Source organism: Trachurus trachurus (genome assembly GCF_905171665.1).
Source record: "Trachurus trachurus genome assembly, chromosome: 12".
NCBI classification, from domain to species: Eukaryota; Metazoa; Chordata; class Actinopteri; order Carangiformes; family Carangidae; genus Trachurus; species Trachurus trachurus.
Window position 1 is genome coordinate 26,015,276 of NC_139908.1, and position 11,813 is coordinate 26,027,088.

At 44.1% G+C, this 11,813-nt stretch overlaps 1 protein-coding gene across 2 annotated transcripts; it reads right to left on the reverse strand.

Moving 5' to 3' along the window:
* Nucleotides 1-643: 643 nt before the first annotated feature.
* prrc1 (proline-rich coiled-coil 1) lies at nucleotides 644-11,439 on the reverse strand. Of its 2 annotated transcripts, none has more exons than XM_083983787.1 (9): nucleotides 11,369-11,439; nucleotides 9,611-9,750; nucleotides 8,050-8,502; nucleotides 6,891-7,036; nucleotides 5,309-5,411; nucleotides 4,406-4,569; nucleotides 3,961-4,064; nucleotides 3,221-3,323; nucleotides 644-2,056 (listed from the first exon to the last, which is right to left on the reverse strand). In XM_083983787.1, the coding sequence occupies exons 2-9, from the start codon at nucleotides 9,705-9,707 to the stop codon at nucleotides 1,847-1,849; spliced, it is 1,380 nt and encodes a 459-aa protein (XP_083839913.1). In that variant the 5' UTR covers nucleotides 9,708-9,750; nucleotides 11,369-11,439; the 3' UTR covers nucleotides 644-1,846. The 2 variants fall into 2 exon arrangements, with proteins under 2 accessions (XP_083839913.1, XP_083839914.1); XM_083983788.1 differs by having other exon boundaries at nucleotides 9,611-9,723; nucleotides 11,369-11,416.
* Between the last annotated feature and the right edge of the window lie 374 nt (nucleotides 11,440-11,813).

Sequence of the window (11,813 nt, forward strand, 5' to 3'; positions counted from 1 at the left end):
TAGATGATAATAGAAAATAATCAATAGTTAATGATCCTGACAAGTTCAGTTCAGCAGGATCATCTTCACTAATGAAACCACTCCATGATGTTTGAGGTAAAAATCTAATGTTAGACTATAAACCAACTACACCACAGTCACACAATGACCTTATCATCTCCACTGAAATTCAGCTTGTCCTTGTCCAGGTCTGAGCTCTTCCTCTCTCAGTAAGTGACAGTTTGTGTGAACACCACCAGGCTGTAAAGGTGGACTGGTGATCTGACCAGTTTTCAAGTTCACTGTGATGATGTTTTATGTCCTTGACAACCTCTGTCGTCTCATTTAGACACTTATTGACAAATTAAAAATTAAAATGTGTTTTATTCTATTCTTTAGTCTTCTAACTAAAAACACATTCAACAGACAGGTTTTGGCTTCATGACCAGAGAAGTGGACGAGCTACAATGCTACTAGTTTGCAGTTAATAGGACTCCATCATAATGTCCACTTTAATACAAACTAACAGCCAATTCAACACCATGGTCACTTAACAAATCTATGGCCTCACTAAAACACAAAACCAACTAGAGGTCAACCAATTATCGGCATGACCGATAATATTGGCTGTCATTCGGCAGTTTCACGGTAATTGGCATTGGCCTTTTTTTTGCACTAATAAAATACATTTATTTTAACACGCGCTCCTTTGGATTTGATGCAGCGTTTCTCTGCCTGAGGTCACCACTCTTGGCTGTGTAACAATGTCCTACCCACAGCCACCACTGATCCTATTTCTGTTGGAATTTGTGTTAATCTCCAATAATGTAAGTTTTTTTAATCACAGAGTTTTACAGTGTACAACAGACAAACAAACTGTATACTATAATAAGTCTAATCCAAGGTGTGTTATTTTCACTGCAAATGAATACTGGTTCCAAATATCGGTTATCGGTTTCCTACGTTATTATTAATTAGTATCGGCCCTGAAAAAACCATATCAGTCGATCCCTAATACCAACTGATACTATCATGGCTTTTCCAGATCTCAAGTTGCTGTAGTTTCCCCAATTAATGTATGCTTAATCAAATTACCACAGTCAATGATTACATCATTTTGCACAAGGACATCATGAGTGCGTAACAAAGGGGAGGAATGTGAGATTAAAGGTGGCCTCTGAGCAAAGAAAACTGAAGTTATTTACAGCTAGAGCAGCATTTAATAAAAAAGGCAGGAAGTGTGTTGATAAAGCAATAAAATCAAATAAAATCAAAGAAATCTTTTGTCCTCTGCTTGAGATCTGAGACTGTCAGTAGTGTCAGGACATGATACAAAACAGCACAATGGTTTCTTGAATAATAATGAGCGACATAATGCACAGCCAGGTTTAGCACAGCGGTGAATTTACACTGATGAAATGTACAGTCTGGTTACGGCAGGTCCACATTATATAAGTCTAATTGGGTCGGGTCAAAGTGTTGCTGTTCTGGATCTGTGTGAACCTCCAGAACATAGAACACAACTGGGACATGGTCTGAGCTTCAGTCTCTACGATAATAACATAAAGGAAACTACAAACTGCCACTGTTTGAATTTAACTTGTTGACATCAACAGACCTGATGTGAGAGAATCTGTCAGGAAACAATCGTGGTGTTTTCTCTAAAGCCTGAGTTGACGACAAAGACTTGACTTGATATCTGACGTTGTAGGACGTCAGCAGACATCTGTGCGAAATATCGCAAACCAACGTCTTCAAAGAACTGTGCATTAGGCTTCTCCCCGCGGGACTGACGGGGGGCTTCGCTGTCCCATCAGTTGGTGTTTGCTCCCAACGCGTCTCCAGCTGTCGCCCGGGCCTTTCGGCCTCACGCAGTCCTGGGCGGCAGCTTCTGTTTGTAGATTCCAGCCAGAGCTTTGGCGGCGCTGTAGATCATCTGACGCTGGCTCATGCCCGTCATGGCCTGATGCCAGTCTGTCCTGTTGATGTTGGGCACGTTGCGCTCCAGGACCTCCCCCACTGGAACGATCAGCCCTGACCAGCGCAGGCCGTAGTCAGGAGGGGTCAGGGAGTGGGCCTGCAGGGAGGACGGCACAGAAACAGGTTGATGATGCAGTGCTGTGGGTGGAGGAGGTGACTGATACTGAAGGAATTCTGAGGCTGACTGATCTCCGTTTAGACACTGAAAACAAAGCTGCAGCTGCAGCTGCAGATTTAAAGGTTCTGTAAACAAGACGTTCGGTCAAGTGAAGTAATGTAGCTGTAATCTGAGTTTCTCTGTTCTCTGTTGTGGTCTCCAGGCTGCAGTGTGCGCATGCTATTGCATTTGTGTTGCTTCCTACATGGGGATCAGATGAAGGGACAAAGAATTTCCTGAAATGCCTCAGATGCAGGAGTTCTAGTGCGACATCTGGTGGCCACACATCACTGACTGAAGTGTTGATTTCAGGAGAAGAAGTATCTCAAGTATTGTTTTCATCTGCAGTGTAAAAAGCTGTTGTTTTACACAGTTCAGTTTAGCCTAAACCAGGCTGATACTCGTGCTACAAGTGATGTGTCACCTGTGCAGTTTCATCCACATTCTGAGCATGTGTGCAATGCATCACTGTAAACCGGAGGAAGACTGTCTTCTCTGCAGCTGGTTGCTTAGTTGCAGAAAATACTATGGACAGGGAGCAGCAAAGGCAAAAAGCATGTAGGAGCCATTTTGGTGAACCTCCTTGAAAACAGGAAGTGACCTACTGCACAAGGGGCGCAAGGGCTATTTGTATCTGTGAGGAAATCAATGCCAGGTGTTGCTGGTTTGAAACCGTGCCACCGTGTTTAAGGAAAAGGTATTTTTGGTTTATATTAGATTAGAACCTTTGTTAATAAAGGACTTGGATTTTGTTCACAATAAATATTGGTTATCATTGAAGCTTTGTTTGGACACTCTTTGTTTTGTCATGTGTGTATATTTTCTATTTTAGTTTAACTGTTTTGTGTGGCATTTACTCATACTGGGACAATTAAAAGAATGGTACTACAAAGTAAGAGCAGAGATTTCTTATAAAACACTGAATGTACGTGCCCAACAGCTGGAAAAGACAACAAAAATGTCATTAACTCTTGTAATTAAATAGTCAAAGATGTTTCTGTCAGTCAAGACATAATCCAAAACAAATGCCAGGCCAGCAGTGTTTCTAGTGTGGACAGCAGGAGTAACAGATGATGTTTTAAAACACGCTGATTAGTTCTGTACCTGTTGGACGTGGTCTAGAGCCAGAGGAGTGGCCTGAGTGAAGACCTCGATGTGGACGCTGTAACCAGGATCCTCCAGGATCAAACAGCCGATGTCAAACCACCTGGAGACAACCACAGTAGAAATATGACGGCTGCACACACACGCATCCTTGTAATGCTATCTTTGTGAGGACACTCATTGACATAATGTATTCCCAGCCCCTTACCCTAACCTTAACCATCCAAAACAAATGTCTAACCTTAACCTAATGATAACCTGAAGTCTTAACCCTCAAATGTCCTCACCTCCCAAAAATGGTCTCACTCTGTTGGTTAAAAACTATCGACAGTCCTCACAACGTACTAAGTACAAGAACACACACACACACACACACACACACACACACACACACACACACACACACACACACACACACACACACACACACACACACACACACACACACACACACACACACACACACACACACACACACACACACACACACACACACACACACACACACACACACACACACACACACACACACACACACACACACACACACACACACACAGGGCCTCAGGAGTCACAGTGCAGCCAGCAGATACACCTGGAGGAGGCTGCAGCTTTCCTGGTTAGTGGGCTCTGTGACTCGGTGTGTGTGGAGAAACTAAGAACACTGATGCAAACATTCAGTCCAGTTCACCACAGACTAGTGTGTATGTTGCTGTCAGTCAGATGGTTTTTTGTCTTACTTGTCAGGAAAGAGCTCAGCGATGAAGTTCTCTGTGGAGACCACGGGCTGTTTCTCATGGATCACACCAGCTCGACGCAGGCTGTCAATACGCTCCTGCGCCCCCTACACACACACAGACACACACATTAATATTAGTAGTAATGAGCTGATAGATGTGTGAATTTGCACTATGGGATGAAGTATCTAAATATCCGTAAAGGTCCTTTAAATGGATCAAGTTCAAGAGAATTAAACAAAATAACTATCTATGAAAAGAACTTTCAATATACAGTACTACAGACAACACTCAAACATTTTAACTACTCAGCACACACTCAAACATAAACACACACACACCTCATGTTGAGGAAAGGGCAGGTCAGCAGTCTGCATCTTTTTTTCGTCTGAGCTACAGCTGGACGGTGGCGGAGGCTGCAGCCATAAATAAACAGCAGTGAACTGACCTTGACACCGGCAGCGTAGCCCACGGGCTGTGGGGCGATGTTGGACTGACCGGGCTCTCCGGTGACCATGGCCATCCCGAAAACCTCCTGGAAGGCGTCTCTGACCGCATCCACGTTCATCTCCTTGTCTGAGGTCACCACGATGTCGATGTCCCCACCAGACCCTGGAGCACAACGACACAAACACACGTTTATTTCAACATGTAGCTAAGTGTTCTTTAAAGTTATAGTTCAACATTTTGGCAAATTGGCCCATTGCCATGATCCCTATAGTTTTAGCAGTAGGTTTGTTACCTTTAATTGTCGGTGCAAGCTATTTTTAGAACGGTGGAGCAGAGCCGCAAGCTGCTCAGAGCTACACTACGAAGGCTAAGGGAATTTCTTGGTTTCCCTCATCAAACCCATCAAATACACAATCCAACAACTCCAAAACGCTCTGGTGGACAAGTTGTGACCTGCACATTCACTACACTATGAGATAATAAACGGAATGTTATGAGACGGAGTTGTTTTCAAGGTAAATTCATGCAAAATAGCTGATGAGCGTTCCCGGAGCGGTTTTTCAGCAAGCAGACTCTGCATTTACCTCGAAAACAACTCTGTCTCGTAACTTTCATTATTATCTCATAGCGTGGTGAATGTGCAGGTCACAACTTGTCCACCAGAGCGTTTTGGAGTTGTTGGATTATGTATTTAGTTTGATGAGGGAAACATGGAAATACCATGCACATCTGTTGCATTAGCTGAGCAGCTTGCGTCTCTACTCCGCCGATCAAAAAATAGCTTGCACCAACAATTAAAGGTAACAAACCTACTCCTAAAACCATAAGGATTATGGCAATGGGCCAATTTGCCAAAATGTTGAACTATCCCTTTAACGTGGGGGTTGTAGTGGTGACTCACTGATGTATGGAGCCATGCCAGGATCCAGAGTGGTGATCATGGACTCCACAGAGTGTTTGGTTCTGTCCAGGACCGTCTTTACGACAGGGTTACCTGCTACACCCTGAGGACACACACACACACACAGTTCACTCAGTCAGGATCAAACTACAGTACGGTGGGGAAAAAAATCTTACATCTTTAAAGGAGCTATATGTAAGAAATGTATGGCAGGTAATTGAATCATATTAATTTCAAAAACTGATCTCACAATATTCACACCTAAAAAGTTTATTCCCAGCACAGAAATCATGTTTATGTTTTGATTTTGTGTTTTGCCCTGTTGCCCCACCCACCACTACTCGGCAGTTACCACTGAGCTGCAGCTACAAGCGTTGTGGATCATGTCTGCCGTGACTAACATTAAAAGACCTCGCTATGACTCTAAAAAAGGTCATGACAACAGCAGAAACAAAACCAGGATCTGCTCACAGGGATGCAAACGGGTCAGGACCAAAAAAGAGAGGAATTTCCCGGGGGGGCTCACCATTAACAAATAAGTACATTACAATATCACAGAAAAGTCAATTTCCAGTAGTTCAACCCCAACCAAGTAGTGCATATAGATGGACATAGTTTTCAGAAGGCCAACATTTCTATATTAAAAATGCTTAAAAAAAAAAAAATTCCTTTGCAATATTTCCATTTTGGAGATACTGATTTTTAGGTCTTCACTGAATGTTAGTCATAATTATTACTATTAAAATAAACTGAATAAATAAAGACATGGGATGTTTCATTCAGTGTGTAATGGACATATAGCTAGGCCTATATAATGTGTTAGTTTCACTTTAATTGAACACATTCTACATCACGGAGGCGACGTCTTTCCACTCAGAGCTTCCTTCACCTCTGAAACGGGGCAGAGCTCCGTGGAAACATCTGCCTGACACAGCAACGTAGGGAACCGTGCATGTCCACGGTGCACAGCTCCACGGTGCACGGGGGGAAAAAGCGGCGTCGCCGTCGCACCGACTGCACGCGGATACGCGCCGCTTTAATGAGCGCGCACGTCGCGCGTCTACATGGGAGGTCGGCTGTTATCAGTATAATCAGAGACAACCATGAATGAGTTCGCCTCAGTTTCACGTGATTGTCACTGTCTCAGCCTGTTAGAAAAACATTCTACTGACCCCAGCTGAGACGCTGAGACCCCCCCCCCTCTCAAAAACAAAAACTCTTCGGATCTGAACGATTCACACAAGTCACCTAATTGGTCATGAATAAAGCGAGTTTCGCTTTTCGGCGCGCTGTTTGCATCCATGTGCTCAGGAGATGCGTTTGAAAGATGGAGACGGCTGAAAGTGAAGAAGAACTTGAGGTCAGATGCCGGAGTGGCCCGTTTTCTCGTGGACACACATCAGGCTTTTTGCACAATAATCCATTTCCCAGTGCATGTATACAACTTCATCCGCTTCTTTTCCTTCTATTACTACAACGTCGTGGTTCCAGTGGCGTAGAGACTGTGTGGTTTGGCCACAATCTTACATATAGCTCCTTTAAATCTCGTGTCATCAGAGCTGGAATATCACAGTGGCGTTACCCTGATGAAGCCCCAAATGCCTCCACCAGTGTTGACGTCCGCAGACACTCTGGGATCTTCCTGCTCCTCTGGGAAGGTGATGGGAGATCCGGCGTCCACTCCTCCTGTCATGGCTGGCTGTTGGACCATGGCACTGGACACCACACCTGGAAGATGAAATATTGTATATATAAATGTACATATTCCCCTTGTGTTGCTCTGTCAGAGTTATATTTCTTCTACAGGGGATCGATGAAGGTTCAGCTTAAAGGGATAGTTCAACATTTTGTTGATGAATGATAATGATAGAACATTACGGGACGGAGTTGTTTTTGAGGCAAATGCATAGCCGGAACTACATTCCAGACGGCTGCTGGGCGGAGTGATTTCACAAGCAAAAGCAAGCCTAGTTCTAAGTATTTGCTTCATGTGTCGTGATGTTACATAATTATACATGATCATTTCATATCGTGGTGGGGGAATGTGCAGGTCACAACTTGTCCACGAGAGCATTTTGGAGTTGTTGGATTGTTTATTTGATGAATTGATGAGGGGACCTGTACCATTCACCTCTATTGTGTTCACCGAGCAGCTTGCGTCTCTGCCCCGCAGATCTCAAAACAACATGCACTGATAATTAAAGGTAATGAACCTACTGCTATGGCTGTAGGGATTATGGCAATGGGCGAAAATGCCAAAATGTTGAACTATCCCTTTAAGCATTCACTCCTTCGCCCTAGCTGGTATTAGTACTATGTTCTTATCTGTCCCAATAAAGATGTGGAGATGTGCCCTTGTCCTTTTGTTTTTGTTCTTTTTTAAATATGTTTTAGATGAAACAGGCTCCAAAACAGCTTTGTGTGGTGAGGTGCTGTCAAAAACCCCTGTGGACAAGACTAATGGTGCAAGCTGCTGACTGTTCCCTTCTGCAGCTTCTGACTGAGCCTCGCCCTTCTATCCAATCAGAAGAACAGGCCAAAGTCAGCTGGGAGCTCTTGGCTGCCACGTAATACATGAGCTTCACCTCTTGCTCCAAGGCTTCCAGCTGATATTCACTACTGGGACATGTCACTCAGACACTTCCTGTGTGCAGAGGGCTGGGCAGAGTGGAGATATCTGATGCTGTGAAATAAATGTTCACGATCTTGTGTCCTGATGTGTCCAGATGTGCAGCTCTCACCTGGCATGGTGGCAGCGGCGGAGAACGTCGGTATCAACGGAGTCTGAGGCGTTCGACCGGCGTGACCCCGCGTGATGTCATATCCTGCGCTCATGGAGAAGTTGGACAGGGGCCGTCCCGTGGGGGGCGCGGGCATGGCGGGAGCTGAGGGCTCGGCCGGTCTGACGGGGGAGGCCAGGGGAGGCAGAGAGGGGGAGGCGGAGGGAGGGAAGGGAGAGGCGCTGGTGAAGGGGGAGGCGGAGGGAGGGAAGGGAGAGGCGCTGGTGAAGGGGGAGGCGAGCGTGGCGGGAGGGGGGAACTGGGAGGAGATGGAGGAGTAGGAGGAGAGGGGCGGGGCCAGAGGGCTGCTAAAGGCCGGGAGGGTGGCGACGGGGGGGAGAGCGGCGGAGACGGAGGGGGAGCTGATGGAGAGGGAGCTGATGGTGTCTGGGAGGGACAGAGGACTGGACAGACCTGAAACACAGAACAGCTACAGTTACACCTCAGAGCTGAGACTGACAGGAGATCAGTACGTGTGATGTCATCAAACCCAAGACTCAATCTTTACACTGAGCTGCTGCTATTCAGCCGGTTACTAGTTTCACTACATCAGAATCAGAATCAGTTTCTGCTTAAAGTATGTGCAGTGCACACATATAAGGAATTTGACTCTTAGTACTTACATATTAAAAAAAAAACATGTACATGTGCATTACATTTTCGGTTTCAATGATCTTTGTATGATGAACTGAGACAGTGCTTGTTTGAGAAAGCCCAGATGAAGAATCCACACTTATTCTGGATGTCTGAGCATGATATGTTGGGATGTTTTTTTAAGGAGGAGATCTGTGCCCTGGCTAGATTCATTGATAAAGTCTGGAATTTGAGACAGAAAAAATGATATCCCACATAAAACCATAAATTACTGTTTATTGTTCTGTTGGATATATGATGTACGGTGGCCCTGAGGTGCAAATCACAACAGCAAATCAGAAAACACAACAGCAAATCAGAAAACACAATGTTGTTGTGTTCAGAAATTTGTCGTTGTGTTTTCTCTTTTGCTGTTGTGATTTGCACCTCAGGGCCACCGTAAAGATGACATGCTAGCCATTCTTGAATGTATGCATTTAAATGTTTTGTGTCTTATAAGCCCATACAAAATAGTTAGTGGATGTGGAAGGGACTGGATAAACCGCAAAAAACAGAAAGCTGTAAAAAATAAGCATGTAGTTTTACCTGATATACAAAAGCCATAATGTAATGATGACACACTAACACTAAATTAGTGCTGTGACGAGATACGTGCCAGAAATAACAAACTAGATGCAAAAAATGAAGTAAAAACAAGGTCTTGTAAAATAATGATAAGAAATTAATGAACAATGACAAACTGAAACAGTCTTTAGTTAATGAATGAAGAGCAGTGATGAGCTACACAGCTGCAGCTGGACAGATGGTGTCTACAATGTGACTTCCACAGTGCTGTGGAGTGAACTGGAACAAATCACAGGTCCTGACTAAGGATGGAGGGGGGGGGGGGGGGGGGGGGTTAGAGTGGACTTCACAGCTGCTCTCTTACCTATGGTCATCGGCGGAGCGCTGACCGGGGTGGCCGCAGTCAGAGGGGGAGTGGGAGTGGTGGGGGGTGTAGTCTCGATTCCACTCTCTTCCATCATCTTCTCTGCCTGATACCTGCACTTCAACCCAGAATATACGTAGCTGCAATAAGATGTGAGGGATTAGGACGTGTTCAACTTGTTGTTTCATTCATTCTTTTCTTTATTTACAGTCAGGTCTATATGTTTTTGGACACTTTTTTTTTTTTTTTTTTTTTACATCTGTGCATTTACACCACCACAATAGATTTGTAATGAAACAGTCAAGATGTGATTTAAGTGCAGTCTCCTCAGCTCTTAAACAGAAATATTGCATTAGATTTTAATCAGGGGAAAACAGAGCACTAGTGCCAGAACAACACTTAGTATTGCCAGATATCAAACCAGTGACATACACTTATAGCCCTGGCACTTGTTGGATGCAGAAAACCAAGGTGGAATTACTGACTGTCAATGTCCATGTCCAGTTTGATTAACTGTATCCATACACGGCAGAGCAATTAAAGGAATAGTTCAACATTTTAGCAAATTCTCCTATTGCCATAATGCCTATACTCATAGAAGTAGGTTCATTACCTTTGATTATCGGTGCATGTTGTTTTGAGATCAGCGGGGCAGAGACAGAGCTGCTCAGTGAACACAATAGAGGTGAATGGTACAGGTCCCCTGTCCCTCATCAAACTCATCAAGTACACAATCCAACAACTGCAAAATGCTCTCGTGGACAAGTTGTGACCTGCACATTCACCACGCTATGAAATAATCATGTAGCATTACAAGACTGAGTTGTTTTCGATGCAAATACATAGCCGGAACTACATTCCAGACATGGCTGCTGGGCCGAGTGATTTCAAAAGCACACGTTTGGTGCAGCTATACTCCTGTTTACTCAAGAAAGTAGTTCAGAGTATTTGCTTCATGTGTTGTATGTTAATTATACATGATTATTTCATAGTGTGGCAAATTTGCAGGTCACAATGTTCTGGAGTTGTTGGATTGTGTTATTTGATGAGTTTGATGAGGGACCTGTACCATTCACCTCCATTGTGTTTAGCAGCTCGCGTCTCTGCCCTACGAATTTCAAAACAACATGCACCAATAATTAAAGGTAATGAACCTACTCCCATAGCGATTATTATTACAATAGGCGAATTTGCCAAAAAATGTTGAACTATCCCTTTAAAGTTGTAACTTTGATTTGAAACATGGACCACTCCTGCACAACACTGTAACGGCCTATTTGTTCCTCCATTCAATACTAACGAGACCCAGCCTGGCGGATGTGCACCAGTTTATTGAATACTTTAACATTTCAAGGAGGAACTGTTGTGCCTCCATCAGACTGTGACCCAGTCTGCCATGTTTCTGGACCAGAGAAACTAACTTTTAGTCCCCTGGGACTCTAACTCAGTCCTGTTCAGGACGACACACCAGCTCTGTCTCAGGTTGTACCCGGTTAATTAAAAGCAGCTGTGGGTTTATCTAACGTCCATTAAAACGCTCTTTCTTCACCGCTGCTCTCTGTACGTGTCACCGTGAGCGACACAACACCACCAGTGTTAGCTTCTCCTCTCTCAGCTCAGCTCCACGTCCGAACCTCGCTCCGCTCCGAATTCACACATGCACAAATTGCGTTTTTTACGTTTTTGACCTCATTACAAAGGAAACAAGCGTCACTGGACGGTGTTTATTCCTCTGAGAGTAACTGCTGGACTACTCACCTGCTAGCTGGAGTAACGTAACTCTGCACCCCATGCACTACCCACCGACCCACTGTGATGACGTCATGTGTTGCCACGTCTGCTCGACCTCGACTCCTCCCACAACCGGGAGCACCCGGACAAACATGACACCACGTGACCACTCCGCTGTCCGACGGCACTGTGCCAGCTCAGCGGTGAGGGTAATAAAAATATAATAATAATAATAATAATAATAATAATAACTAAATATTTTGTTTTCAAAGAGCAGTGATGAATTCAGGGTAAAGATTTAACATGAATTAAAAGTTTATTTTTACATTACAGTTATAATACATCTAACATTTGTACATTAATGTTGAAATAAGAAAATATGTTCTTTTTAATGTTTACACGTATAAAATTAAATTGAACAATTAATTACAGTTAAAAGACGGTACACATTTTGTGACACCTGAGTGAATAG